Below are 12500 nucleotides of genomic sequence, written 5' to 3'. Positions count from 1 at the left end.
CCTCTGTCTCCCTCCTCTTCTCCTCCTGTCCCTCTGTCTCCCTCCTCTTCTCCTCCTGTCCCTCTGTCTCCCTCCTCTTCTCCTCCTGTCCCTCTGTCTCCCCTCCTCTCTCCTCCTGTCCCTCTGTCTCCCTCCTCTTCTCCTCCTGTCCCTCTGTCTCCCTCCTCTTCTCTCCTCCTGTCCCTCTGTCTCCCTCCTCTTCTCCTCCTGTCCCTCTGTCTCCCTCCTCTTCTCCTCCTGTCCCTCTGTCTCCCTCCTCTTCTCCTCCTGTCCCTCTGTCTCCCTCCTCTTCTCCTCCTGTCCCTCTGTCTCCCTCCTCTTCTCCTCCTGTCCCTCTGTCTCCCTCCTCTTCTCCCTCCTGTCCCTCTGTCTCCCTCCCTCTTCTCCTCCTGTCCCTCTGTCTCCCTCCTCTTCTCCTCCTGTCCCTCTGTCTCCCTCCTCTTCTCCCTCCTGTCCCTCTGTCTCCCTCCTCTTCTCCTCCTGTCCCTCTGTCTCCCTCCTCTTCTCCTCCTGTCCCTCTGTCTCCCTCCTCTTCTCCTCCTGTCCCTCTATCTCCCTCCTCTTCTCCTCCTGTCCCTCTGTCTCCCTCCTCTTCTCCTCCTGTCCCTCTGTCTCCCTCCTCTTCTCCTCCTGTCCCTCTGTCTCCCTCCTCTTCTCCTCCTGTCCCTCTGTCTCCCTCCTCTTCTCCTCCTGTCCCTCTGTCTCCCTCCTCTTCTCCTCCTGTCCCTCTGTCTCCCTCCTCTTCTCCTCCTGTCCCTCTGTCTCCCTCCTCTTCTCCTCCTGTCCCTCTGTCTCCCTCCTCTTCTCCTCCTGTCCCTCTGTCTCCCTCCTCTTCTCCTCCTGTCCCTCTGTCTCCCTCCTCTTCTCCTCCTGTCCCTCTGTCCACTCTGAAGTCTTTCCATTCTCAAGGTGCTGCATCAGATTAACTGTTCAAACAAAACAAGAATAACAACATTCTGCTGTTTACTAGAAATATGCTTTCATTCTGTCTTTTAAATAACACATTTTTCAACTTTTGTTTCTTGTTTATTTAGGTACTTTAAAATGACTTTTGAATTGTAATGTGAGGAGCTTGATAACTTGCACAGCACACTGCTAGTTTCTGCCGTTCAGTTTGTGTGTTTTATGTTATGCTGAAATGCCAGAGTAAAACCTGATTCAACTGAGAATCATTTGAGAATTGTCTGAGAATGAACCACTCTGTGTCTGTCTGTCTTATCTGTCTCTGTGTGTAAAGAATTATTGTGTGAAGCTGTCTCCCTCCTGATTGGTCTGGTCTGATTATGACTCCTTCCTGTTTGTACAGTGCCTAACATGATGAAGCAAACTGATTTATCTACCGTTGTTTTGTTCACTCTTTTCTGTTGGTTTACCATTTTATTTTAACACTTTGATAGCATCTTATGTCCTTAGATTGAACATGATCAGTTCATCTTAAACAACTTAATTTATTTAAAAAATAACCATGTTTAAGAGCTTTTATGAAAGACATTAGCATTTCTGAAAACAAAAGACGAGAACATCTGAAGCTGTTGTCCTTAATCAAATGCTGTAGAACTCCGTTACCCAGAATGCAACAGTTCGGTAAGGTGTGTGTGTGAGTGGGTCATGGATGTATATTTAGTGACTACAAACACATTCATCCAAAAAACATTACATTCGCCGAGACCCACTCCCTCAAATTACAAACAAGTGTAGGGGGTGACACTTTTGTCTGGGAATTAAACTTCCAGACTGCTCATGGTCATTACATTAAAATTACTGTTATGGAGGCAGGTTGCTTTTTAGAATGTTAGCAATAAAGAGCTGTGCTGATTGAACTTGTGTGTGTGTGTGTGTGTGTGTGTGTTTGTGTGTGTGTGTGAGAGAGGTGATGGGTGTATCACTCTCTCAATCTGGTGAACAGACTGCTGATCACTACTGTTGGACTCTGTCTTTAAAATAAAAACTCTATAGACCTCTTTGTTTCTGAGCGACCAACTCATCACTAATGTTTTGGTTTCTATGTTTTGTAAAACAGAAAAATAAATGATACTAGAACATTATTCTGTTTTTTTTTTTTAAACTTATTTTTGTTTAGATTCTGTGTGTGTGTGTAGGGGTTGCAGTGAGGGGTTATCAGCTGAGGCCACTGACCCTCAGACTTTGTCCCTGTAGAAGGTATATCATTAACTCTACCTAATACTGTCCCTCCCTGTGTGTGTCTGTGTGTGTTACACCTCCCCCCTCATTTAGAGCCTGCTGAGCTCAGGATGACCAGGGTGTGTGTGAACAGTGGATACCAGCCCAGACACTGTGTGTGTCTTCACTAATCACTATCACAGAGTTGAACCACCATGAAAACAGGGTGACAAACACAACTTAAGACAGGAGGTGAAGTGTGTTAGGCACCATGTGTGATGGTAATGATGACATGAATGATGAACAGCCACCAGTAAGGTGTATAGATAGAGAGGTGCTCTGCTCCGGTGTGTCTTTCTGTCCAGTGCTGTGTGTATGTCGAGATGAGTGCGTGGACACAGCGTGATCCCAGCGATTGATGATTACCCTGGAAGTGTGTGTGTGATCAGTTCATGTTGTTGGAGCTGGTGTCGAGACTCTGAACCTGTCATGGAGTCGGGAAAGGTACGATCTCTCTCTGTACACTTTTACACACTCGAGCTCTCTCTCTCACACACACACACACTCGTTTTGAGGTATCTAATCCATTTACTAAACAGACGTTGAAAGCCAAGCTGTTCGTCTCATAATGTAGTAAAAGTTCCTACTGTTCAATACTGACTGACCGATGGTCTGTAGCTACACACAGGGACAGGAGTGTGTGTGTGTGTGTGTGTGTGTGTGTGTCATGATTAATCCGAGGGAGAGTACCATTGATTTGACAGTTCATTTGTTGATGGCATGAGAGAGCTGGTTCGATCAGTGATTCATCTGTTTTTTAGTTCTGACAGAAACCCATCTGGAAACAGGAACAGCAGCAAGCAGTCTGTGTTTTATTCCATCATTGACACACCTTTATCACTTTGTTAGGGGGCAGAGCAGCTTTAATATTACAGACAGATTGTAGCTTCCATCATTGACACACCTTTATCACTTTGTTAGGGGGCAGAGCAACTTTAATATTACAGACAGATTGTAGCTTCCATCATTGACACACCTTTATCACTTTGTTAGGGGGCAGAGCAGCTTTAATATTACAGACAGATTGTAGCTTCCATCATTGACACACCTTTATCACTTTGTTAGGGGGCAGAGCAGCTTTAATATTACAGACAGATTGTAGCTTCCATCATTGACACACCTTTATCACTTTGTTAGGGGGCAAAGCAGCTTTAATATTACAGACAGATTGTAGCTTCCATCAGTGTAATTGTCTGCATCATTTCCAATCCCACACATATTTTTTTTGTAAATATAGATTATTTTAAATATATATATATTTTTTAAATATATTTCCCTTCTTTATTTTTCCCCCTAACCCTTCCACCCCTCCCCTAATAACTAATGAACAACAACACTTAGGCTTCTACTTCTACTTCCATACTACATACATTTCACAGACAATATATTCTACATGAGTTATCGTTTCTTTTCAGTCCTTCAGCTGCCGTAACCTCAACCCCTCCCCTCTATCTCTGAAGACCATCCCGTTTGGATTTCTAGCTGCTTCCAACCTACACCCTCCCAGACAATCTATCTCTGAAGACCATCCCTTTTGGAGTTTCTAGCTGCCGTAACCTCAACCCCTCCCCTCTATCTCTGAAGACCATCCCGTTTGGATTTCTAGCTGCCGTAACCTCAACCCCTCCCCTCTATCTCTGAAGACCATCCCGTTTGGATTTCTAGCTGCCGTAACCTCAACCCCTCCCCTCTATCTCTGAAGACCATCCCGTTTGGATTTCTAGCTGCCGTAACCTCAACCCCTCCCCTCTATCTCTGAAGACCATCCCGTTTGGATTTCTAGCTGCCGTAACCTCAACCCCTCCCCTCTATCTCTGAAGACCATCCCGTTTGGATTTCTAGCTCCCGTAACCTCAACCCCTCCCCTCTATCTCTGAAGACCATCCCGTTTGGATTTCTAGCTGCCGTAACCTCAACCCCTCCCCTCTATCTCTGAAGACCATCCCGTTTGGATTTCTAGCTCCCGTAACCTCAACCCCTCCCCTCTATCTCTGAAGACCATCCCGTTTGGATTTCTAGCTGCCGTAGATTTTCCACTGTGTGATGTTTCATAAAAAGCTCTGAACCTTTCTGTTCTCGTAGTTTCTACAGATTGCAAATGAAAGATAAACACCTCCGCTTAGAGTATTATTATATTATTGGCCGATTTGGCTATGACTTATCAAATCACCCAGCAGTGCTATCTGCAGAGTTGGCTCCAAGTAAACGTTGCAATTGTTTAGCCATTCCTGAACCTGCGACCAAAAACAAGCTACATATGGGCAGTACAAGAACAAGTGATTCAGCAGAGCTGTATATAACATTCTACTGGCTGCAAGAATGTACTATAATCATTGACATGGAGAAACTGAATGTTTTTGTCTCTGTTCATAGACCATGTGCCATGGAATCGTTACCATCCAACTATTTTCCAACCTGTATGGCGCCACGGCCAACATTTAGGTCCTCAAGTAAAACTGGCGTGCAGTTGAAGTCGAATGTTTACGTACACCTTAGCCAAACACATTTAAACTCAGTTTTTCACAATCCCTGACATTTAATCCTAGTAAAACGGCCCTGTCTTAGGTCAGTAAGGATCACCACTTTATTTTAAGAATGTGACATGTCAGAATGATAGTAGAGAGAATGATTTATTTCGGCTTTTATTTCTTTCATCACATTCCTAGTGGGTCAGACGTTTACATACACTCACTTAGTATTTGGTAGCATTGCCTTTAAATAGTTTAACTTGGAACAAACGTTTCAGGTAGCCTTCCACAAGCTTCCCACAATAAGTTGGGTGAATTTTGGCCCATTCCTCCTGACAGAGCTGGTGTAACTGAGTCTTGTTTGTTGGTCTCCTTGCTCGCACACGCTTTTTCAGTTCTGCCCAGAAATGTTCTATAGGATTGAGGTCCAGGCTTTGTGATGGCCACTCCATTAACTTGACTTTGTTGTCCTTAAGCCATTTTTCCACAACTTTGGAAGTATGCTTGGGGTCATTGTCCATTTGGAAGACCCATTTGCAACCAAGCTTTAACTTCCTGACTGATGTCTTGAGATGTTGCTTCAATATAGCCACATCATTTTCATTCCTCATGATGACATTTATTTTGTGAAGTGCACCAGTCCCTCCTGCAGCAAAGCACCCCCACAACATGATGCTGCCTCCCCCGTGCTTCACAGTTGGGATGGTGTTCTTTGGCTTGCAAGCCACCCCCTTTTCCCTCCAAACATAACGTTGGTCATTATGGCCATTTTGTTTCATCAGATCAGAGGATATTTGTTCAAAAAGTACGATCTTTGTCCCCATGTGCAGTTGCAAACCTGAGCGGACTTTCAGGTTATGTCGATCTAGGACTCGTTTTACTGTGGATATAGATACTTTTGTACCTGTTTCCTCCAGCATCTTCACAATTTGCTGTTGTTCTGGGATTGATTTGCACTTTTCGCACCAAAGTGCGTTCATCTCTAGGAGACAGAACGTGTCTCCTTCCTCAGCGGTATGACGCCTGCATGGTCCCATGGTGTTTATAGTTGCGTACTATTGTTTGTACAGATAAACGTGGTACTTTCAGGCATTTGGAAATTCCTCCCAAGGATGAACCAGACTTGTGGAGGTCTGCAATTTACTTTTGGTTCTTGGCTGATTTCTTTTGATTTTCCCATGATGTCAAGCAAAGAGGCAGTGAGTTTGAAGGTAGGCCTTGAAATACATCCACAGGTACACCTCCAACGGACTCAAATGATGTCAATTAGCCTATCAGAAGTTTATAAAGCCATGACATCATTTTCTGGAACTTACTTCATGTAAACTTCTGACCCACTGTAATTATGATACAGTGAATTATAAGTGAAATAATCTGTCTGCAAAACAATTGTTAGAAAAATGACTTGTGTCATACACAAAGTAGATGTCCTAACCGACTTGCCAAAACTATAGTTTGTTAACAAGAAATTTGTGGAGTGGTAGAAAAATGAGTTTTAATGATTCCAACCTAAGTGTATGTATGTATATATGTAAACTTTTGACTTCTGACTTTTTTGTTGACAATTTTGGTCTTTAATGCAGGGCCAACAAACAAGTTGCCTACCTTTCCACCTCCATTTTTGCAGTAATGCTGCAATCAGTCGGTTGTAATTTTGGACAGAGCAGAAATGTCCATATATTTTTATTAACAGCATGTGTCACACACCTAATTCAACAAGTCAAGTAAATATCAAGCCCTTGATTAGTTGAATCAGGAAACAGTAACACTGAGTAATGTGAAGATGTTTTGTTGCTCTGTTATAAGCAGTATTTTACAGCAGGTGGGACTGCATGGTGAATTGAACTGGTTCCCTGCCCACTAGGTCAGCTCATTACAGGCACCTTTTCACATCTGTGTGTCCTACAGCAGCTGACCGGCACTCTAACCCTAGCAGTGTTTTCAGCAGTCTTGGGTTCTCTACAGTACGGATACAGCCTGGGAGTCATCAATGCGCCACAGAAGGTACACGCACACACTGTTTATTTTAGTCATGAGTAAACAGAAAGTACTATTACAAACCTTTACTTTGTTTCCTAGGTGATAGAGCAGCATTATGGGCGGTCCCTGGGGGTGCTCCCTGAGGAGCCTCTCCTCCTATCAGAGAACGGTACAGGGACAGAGAAGCAGGAAGTGCATCCCTCTGTGGTCATGTATTGGTCTCTGTCTGTGTCGATCTTCTCCATCGGGGGCGTGGTGTCGTCCTTCCTGGTGGGCTTCGTTGGAGACCTGAGAGGAAGGTGTGTGTGAGCATCCGAACCTCCCTCTATCTGTCTCAAGACGAAACTGAACGCGCTTGTGTGACTGACTGGGTTTGAACTCGGGTCGTCTGTATGCCCCAAGACTGTGTTAGCCCACTGAGCTAATGCCTATGCTGTCTGTGCAGGGTGAAGGGCATGTTGATGGTGAATGTGTTAGCAGTGATAGCAGGTCTACTGATGGTGTTGGCTAAGATGTGGAAACCTCACGTCATGGTCATCGCTGGACGATGTGTCATGGGATTCTACTGTGGTGAGTTATCCATAAATGAAGTCACACACTAGACTACATCAGGAAGGAAGTATTTGGCCCAGCTCTGTCCACCAACAAAGCTGGTACTGATGCCCCCCTCTCAATTACATTTAAATTCAAGATCTTTATAGATAACATACACAAGTAGGTACAAAAGTAGAGGTAGATAGTATACAAAAGTGAAATAAACAATAAAAATGAACAGTAACATCACACTCATAAAAAAAATAAAAAATAATAAAGACATTTCAAATGTCATATTACGTGCAAATAGTTAAAGTACAAAAAGGAAAATAAATAAACATAAATATGGGTTGTATTTACAATAGTGTTTGTTTTTCACTGGTTGCCCTTTTCTTGTGGCAACAGGTCACAAATCTTTACCCAGTAGATATGGGAGTTTATCTAAACTGGGTTTGTTTTCAAATTCTGAGGTTTCCACCTCATTTTGTGGGCAGTGCGCACATAGTCTGTCTTCTCTTGAGAGCCAGGTTTGCCTAAGGCAACATTTCTCAAAAGCAAGGCGATGTTCACTGAGTCTGTACATAGTCAAAGCTTTCCTTCATTTTGGGTCAGTCACAGTGGTCAGGTATTCTGCCACTGTGTGCTCTCTGTTTAGGGCCAAATAGCATTCTAGTTTGCTCTGTTTTTTTGTTAATTCTTTCCAATGTGTCAAGTAATTATCTTTTTGTTTTCTCATGATTTGGTTGGGTCTAATTGTGCTGCTGTCCTGGGGCTCTGTGGGGTGTGTTTGTGTTTGTGAACAGAGACCCAGGACCAGCTTGCTTATGGGACTCTTCTCCAGGTTCATCTCTCTGTAGTTGATGGCTTTGTTATGGAAGGTTTGGGAATCATTTCCTTTTAGGTGGTTGTAGAATTTAACGGCTCTGGATTTTGATAATTAGCGGGTATCGGCCTAATTCTGCTCTGCATGCAATTTTTTGTGTTTTACGTTTACGTCTCTCTCTCCCCTTCTCTCTCCCCTTCTCTCTCTCTCTCTCTCTCTCTCTCTCTCTCTCTCTCTCTCCCTTCTCTCTCTCTCTCTCTCTTTCTCTCTCTCTCTCTCTCTCTCTCTCTCTCTCTCTCTCTCTCTCTCTCTCTCTCTCTCTCTCTCTCTCTCTCTCTCTCTCTCTCTCTCTCTCTCTCTCAGGTCTGTCCTCAGGGTTAGTTCCTATGTATATAGGGAGATCGCTCCCATGGCCTACAGAGGATCTCTAGGAACCTTACATCAGCTGGCTATTGTTACTGGTATACTACTGAGTCAGGTAAAAACACACACACACACACACACACACACACACACACACACACACACACACACACACACACACACACACACACACACACACACACACACACACACACACACACACACACACACACTATCCCCTGGCACTGTCTGTCCTCTAATCTCTATCCCCCTGGTACTGTCTGTCCTCTAATCCCTATCCCCCTGGTACTGTCTGTCCTCTAATCTCTATCCCCCTGGTACTGTCTGTCCTCTAATCTCTATCCCCGTGTCACTGTCTGTCCTGTAATCTCTATCCCGCTGGTACTGTCTGTCCTCTAATCTCTATCCTCCTGGTACTGTCTGTCCTTTATCCTCTATCCCCCTGGTACTGTCTGTCCTCTAATCTCTATCCCCCTGTCACTGTCTGTCCTCTAATCTCTATCCCCCCAGTACTGTCTGTCCTCTAATCTCTATCCCCCTGTCACTGTCTGTCCTCTAATCTCTATCCCCCTGGTACTGTCTGTCCTCTAATCTCTATCCCCCTGGTACTGTCTGTCCTCTAATCTCTTTCCCGCTGGTACTGTCTGTCCTTTATCCTCTATCCCCCTGTCACTATCTGTGTCCATCCCTAATCTCTGTCCCCTGTCTCTCTCTGTGTCAGTCCCTAATCTCTACCCCCTGTCACTGTCTGTCCTCTAATCTCTGTCCCCCTGTCACTGTCTGTGTCCGTCCCTAATCTCTGTCCCTCTGTCTCTCTCTGTGTCCGTCCCTAATCTCTATCCTCCTGTCTCTCTGTGTCTGTCTTTAATCTCTGTCCACCTGGCTCTCTCTGTGTTTGTCCCTAATCTCTGTCCCCCTGTCTCTCTCTGTGTCTGTCCCTAATCTCTGTCCTCCTGTCTCTCTGTGTCTGTCCCTCATCTCTGTCCCCCTGTCTCTCTCTGTGTCCATCCCTAATCTCTGTCCCCCTGTCTCTATCTGCGTCCGTCCCTAATCTCTGTCCACCTGTCTCCCTGTGTCTGTCCCTCATCTCTGTCCCCCTGTCTCTCTCTGTGTCCGTCCCTAATCTCTGTCCTCTTGTCTCTCTCTGTGTCCGTCCCTAATCTCTGTCCCCCTGTCTCTCTCTGTGTATGTCCCTCATCTTTGTCCCCCTGTCCCCCAGGTGCTAGGTCTAGAGTTCCTCCTGGGTAATGACTACTACTGGCCGCTGCTGCTGGGTCTGTCTGGAGCTCCTGCTATTTTACAGTCTCTACTGCTGCCACTGTGTCCTGAAAGTCCCAGATACCTCTACATCAAGAGAGGCATGGTGGAGGAGGCCAAAAATAGTATGTACTGTAGAAATCTCAGATCTCTCTTAGAAAATACAGTACCAGTCAAAAGTTTGGACACACCTACTCATTCATGGGATATATTTTTTTCTTTATTTGTACTATTTTCTACATTGTATAATAGTAGTAAAGACATCACAACTATAAAATAGCAGATATGGAATCATGTAGTAACCAAAAAAGGGTTAAACAAATCAAAATATATTTTATATTTGAGATTCTTCAAAGTAGCCACCCTTTGCCTTCATGACAGTTTTCCACACTCTTGGCATTCTCTCAACCAGCTTCATGAGGTCGTCACCTGGAATGCATTTCAATTAACAAGTGTGCCTTGTTAAAAGTACATTTGTGGAATTTCTTTCCTTGTTAGTGCGTTTGAGCCAATCAGTTGTGTTGTGACAAAGTAGGGGTGGTATACAGAAGATAGCCCTATTTGGTAAATTATGAAGTCCATATTATGGCAAGAACAGCTCAAATAAGCGAAGACAAACGACAATCCATCATTACTTTAAGACATGAAGGTCAGTCAATACGGAAAACTTCAAGAACTTTGAAAGTTTCTTCAAGGGCAGTCGAAATTCCTGCAAAGAAACCAGTACTAAAGGACACCAATAGGAAAAGAAGACCCAGAGTTACCTCTGCTGCAGAGGATAAGTTCATTAGAGTTACCCGCCTCAGAAATTGCATCCCAAATAACTGCCTTACTGAGTTCAAGTAACAGACACATCTCAACATCAACTGTTCAGAGGAGACATCGTGAATCAGGCTTTCGTGGTCGAATTGCTGCATAGAAACCACTACCAAAGGACACCAATAGAAGAAGAGACTTGCTTGGGACAAGAAACACGAGCAATGGACATTAGACCGGTGGAAATCTGTCCTTTGGTCTGATGAGTTCAAATTGGAGAGTTTAGGTTCCAACTGCCGTGTCTTTGTGAGAAGCAGAGTAGGTGAACGGATGATCTCTGCATGTGTAGTTCCGACCGTGAAGCATGGAGGAGGAGGTGTGGGGGTGAGTTGCTGGTGACGCTGTCTGTGAATTCAATGCACACTTAGAATTCAATGCACACTTAACCAGCATGGCTACCACAGCATTCTGCAGTGATATGCCATCCCATTTGGTTTGCGTTTAGTGGGACTATCATTTGTTTTTAAACAGGACAATGACTCAACACACCTCCATGCTGTGTAAGGGCTTTCTGACCAAGAAGGAGAGTAATGCATCAGATGACCTGGCCTCCACAATCACCCAACCTCAATCCAATTGAGATGGTTTGGGATGAGTTGGACCGCAGAGTGAAGAAAAAGCATCCAACAAGTGCTCAGCATATGTGGGAACTCCTGTTGGAAAAGACTGTTGGAAAAGCATTCCAGGTGAAGCTAGTTGAGAGAATACCAAGAGTGTGCAAAGCTGTCATCAAGGCAAAGGGTGGCTTCTTTGAAGAATCTAAAATCTAAAATCTATTTAGATTTGTTTAAAACTTTTGTGGTTACTATCAAATCAAAATCCTATCAAATCAAATGTATTTATATAGCCCTTCTTACATCAGCTGATATCTTAAAGTGCTGTACAGAAACCCAGCCTAAAACCCCAAACAGCAAGCAATGCAGGTGTAGAAGCGCGGTGGCTAGGAAAAACTCCCTAGAAAGGCCAAAACCTAGGAAGAAACCTAGAGAGGAACCAGGCTATGAGGGGTGGCCAGTCCTCTTCTGGCTGTGCCGGGTGGAGATTATAACAGAACATGGCCAAGATGTTCAAATGTTCATAAATGACCAGCATGGTCAAATAATAATAATCACAGTAGTTGTCGAGGGTGTAACAAGTCAGCACCTCAGGAGTAAATGTCAGTTGGCTTTTCATAGCCGATCATTAAGAGTATCTCTACCTCTCCTGCTGTCTCTAGAGAGTTGAAAACAGCAGGTCTGGGACAGGTAGTACGTCCGATGAACAGGTCAGGGTTCCATAGCCGCAGGCAGAACAGTTTAAACTGGAGCAGCAGCATGGCCAGGTGGACTGGGGACAGCAAGGAGTCATCATGCCAGGTAGTCCTGAGGCATGGTCCTAGGGCTCAGGTCCTCCGAGAGAGAGAAAGAAAGAGAGAAAGAAAGAGAGAATTAGAGAGAGCATACTTAAATTCACACAGGACACCTAATGACACCCTAGCCCCCCGACACAAATTACTGCAGCATAAATACTGGAGGCTGAGACAGGAGGGGTCAGGAGACACTGTGGCCCCATCCGATGATACCCCCGGACAGGGCCAAACAGGCAGGATATAACCCCACCCACTTTGCCAAAGCACAGCCCCCACACCACTAGAGGGAAATCTTCAACCACCAACTTACCATCCTGAGACAAGGCCGAGTATAGCCCACAAAGATCTCCGCCACGGCACAACCCAAGGGGGGGCGCCAACCCAGACAGGAAGATCACATCAGTGACTCAACCCACTCGAATGGGTTGTTATTTCATGGTTTATGTCTTCGCTATTATTCTGCAATGTAGAAAATAGTATAAATAAATAATAACCCTTGAATGAGTACGTGTGTCCAAAATACACACTTGCTGTGTGTGTGCGTTTGTAGGTCTGCGTCGTCTGAAGGGAGAGTATGACCCATCAGCTGACCTGGAGGAGATGAGGAGGGAGAAGGAGGAGGTGGAGAAGGAGGCGCAAGTCTCTATCGCAGTCCTGGTACGTTCTATAGCTGTCTAATCCATGTCGGTCTGGTCCTGTATGCATAATG

The 12500-nt window shown here is 44.7% G+C and overlaps 1 protein-coding gene across 1 annotated transcript in view; it reads left to right on the top strand.

Annotated features, from left to right (window-relative positions):
• Positions 1–2426: 2426 nt before the first annotated feature.
• Positions 2427–12500, top strand: part of LOC112239991 (solute carrier family 2, facilitated glucose transporter member 2-like) — a 13282-nt gene continuing 3208 nt past the window's right edge. Inside the window, 8 exon segments of the mRNA XM_042296849.1 lie at positions 2427–2625; positions 6558–6653; positions 6729–6928; positions 7075–7199; positions 8350–8382; positions 8385–8464; positions 9590–9752; positions 12342–12448. Of these exon segments, the coding sequence (XP_042152783.1) occupies positions 2611–2625; positions 6558–6653; positions 6729–6928; positions 7075–7199; positions 8350–8382; positions 8385–8464; positions 9590–9752; positions 12342–12448 (819 nt within the window). The 5' untranslated portion in view covers positions 2427–2610.

This window comes from Oncorhynchus tshawytscha, linkage group LG14 (assembly GCF_018296145.1).
Source record: "Oncorhynchus tshawytscha isolate Ot180627B linkage group LG14, Otsh_v2.0, whole genome shotgun sequence".
Classification (NCBI taxonomy): Eukaryota; Metazoa; Chordata; class Actinopteri; order Salmoniformes; family Salmonidae; genus Oncorhynchus; species Oncorhynchus tshawytscha.
The sequence above is the reverse complement of the archived record's forward strand: the minus strand, read 5'-3'. Positions and strand labels throughout refer to the sequence as shown.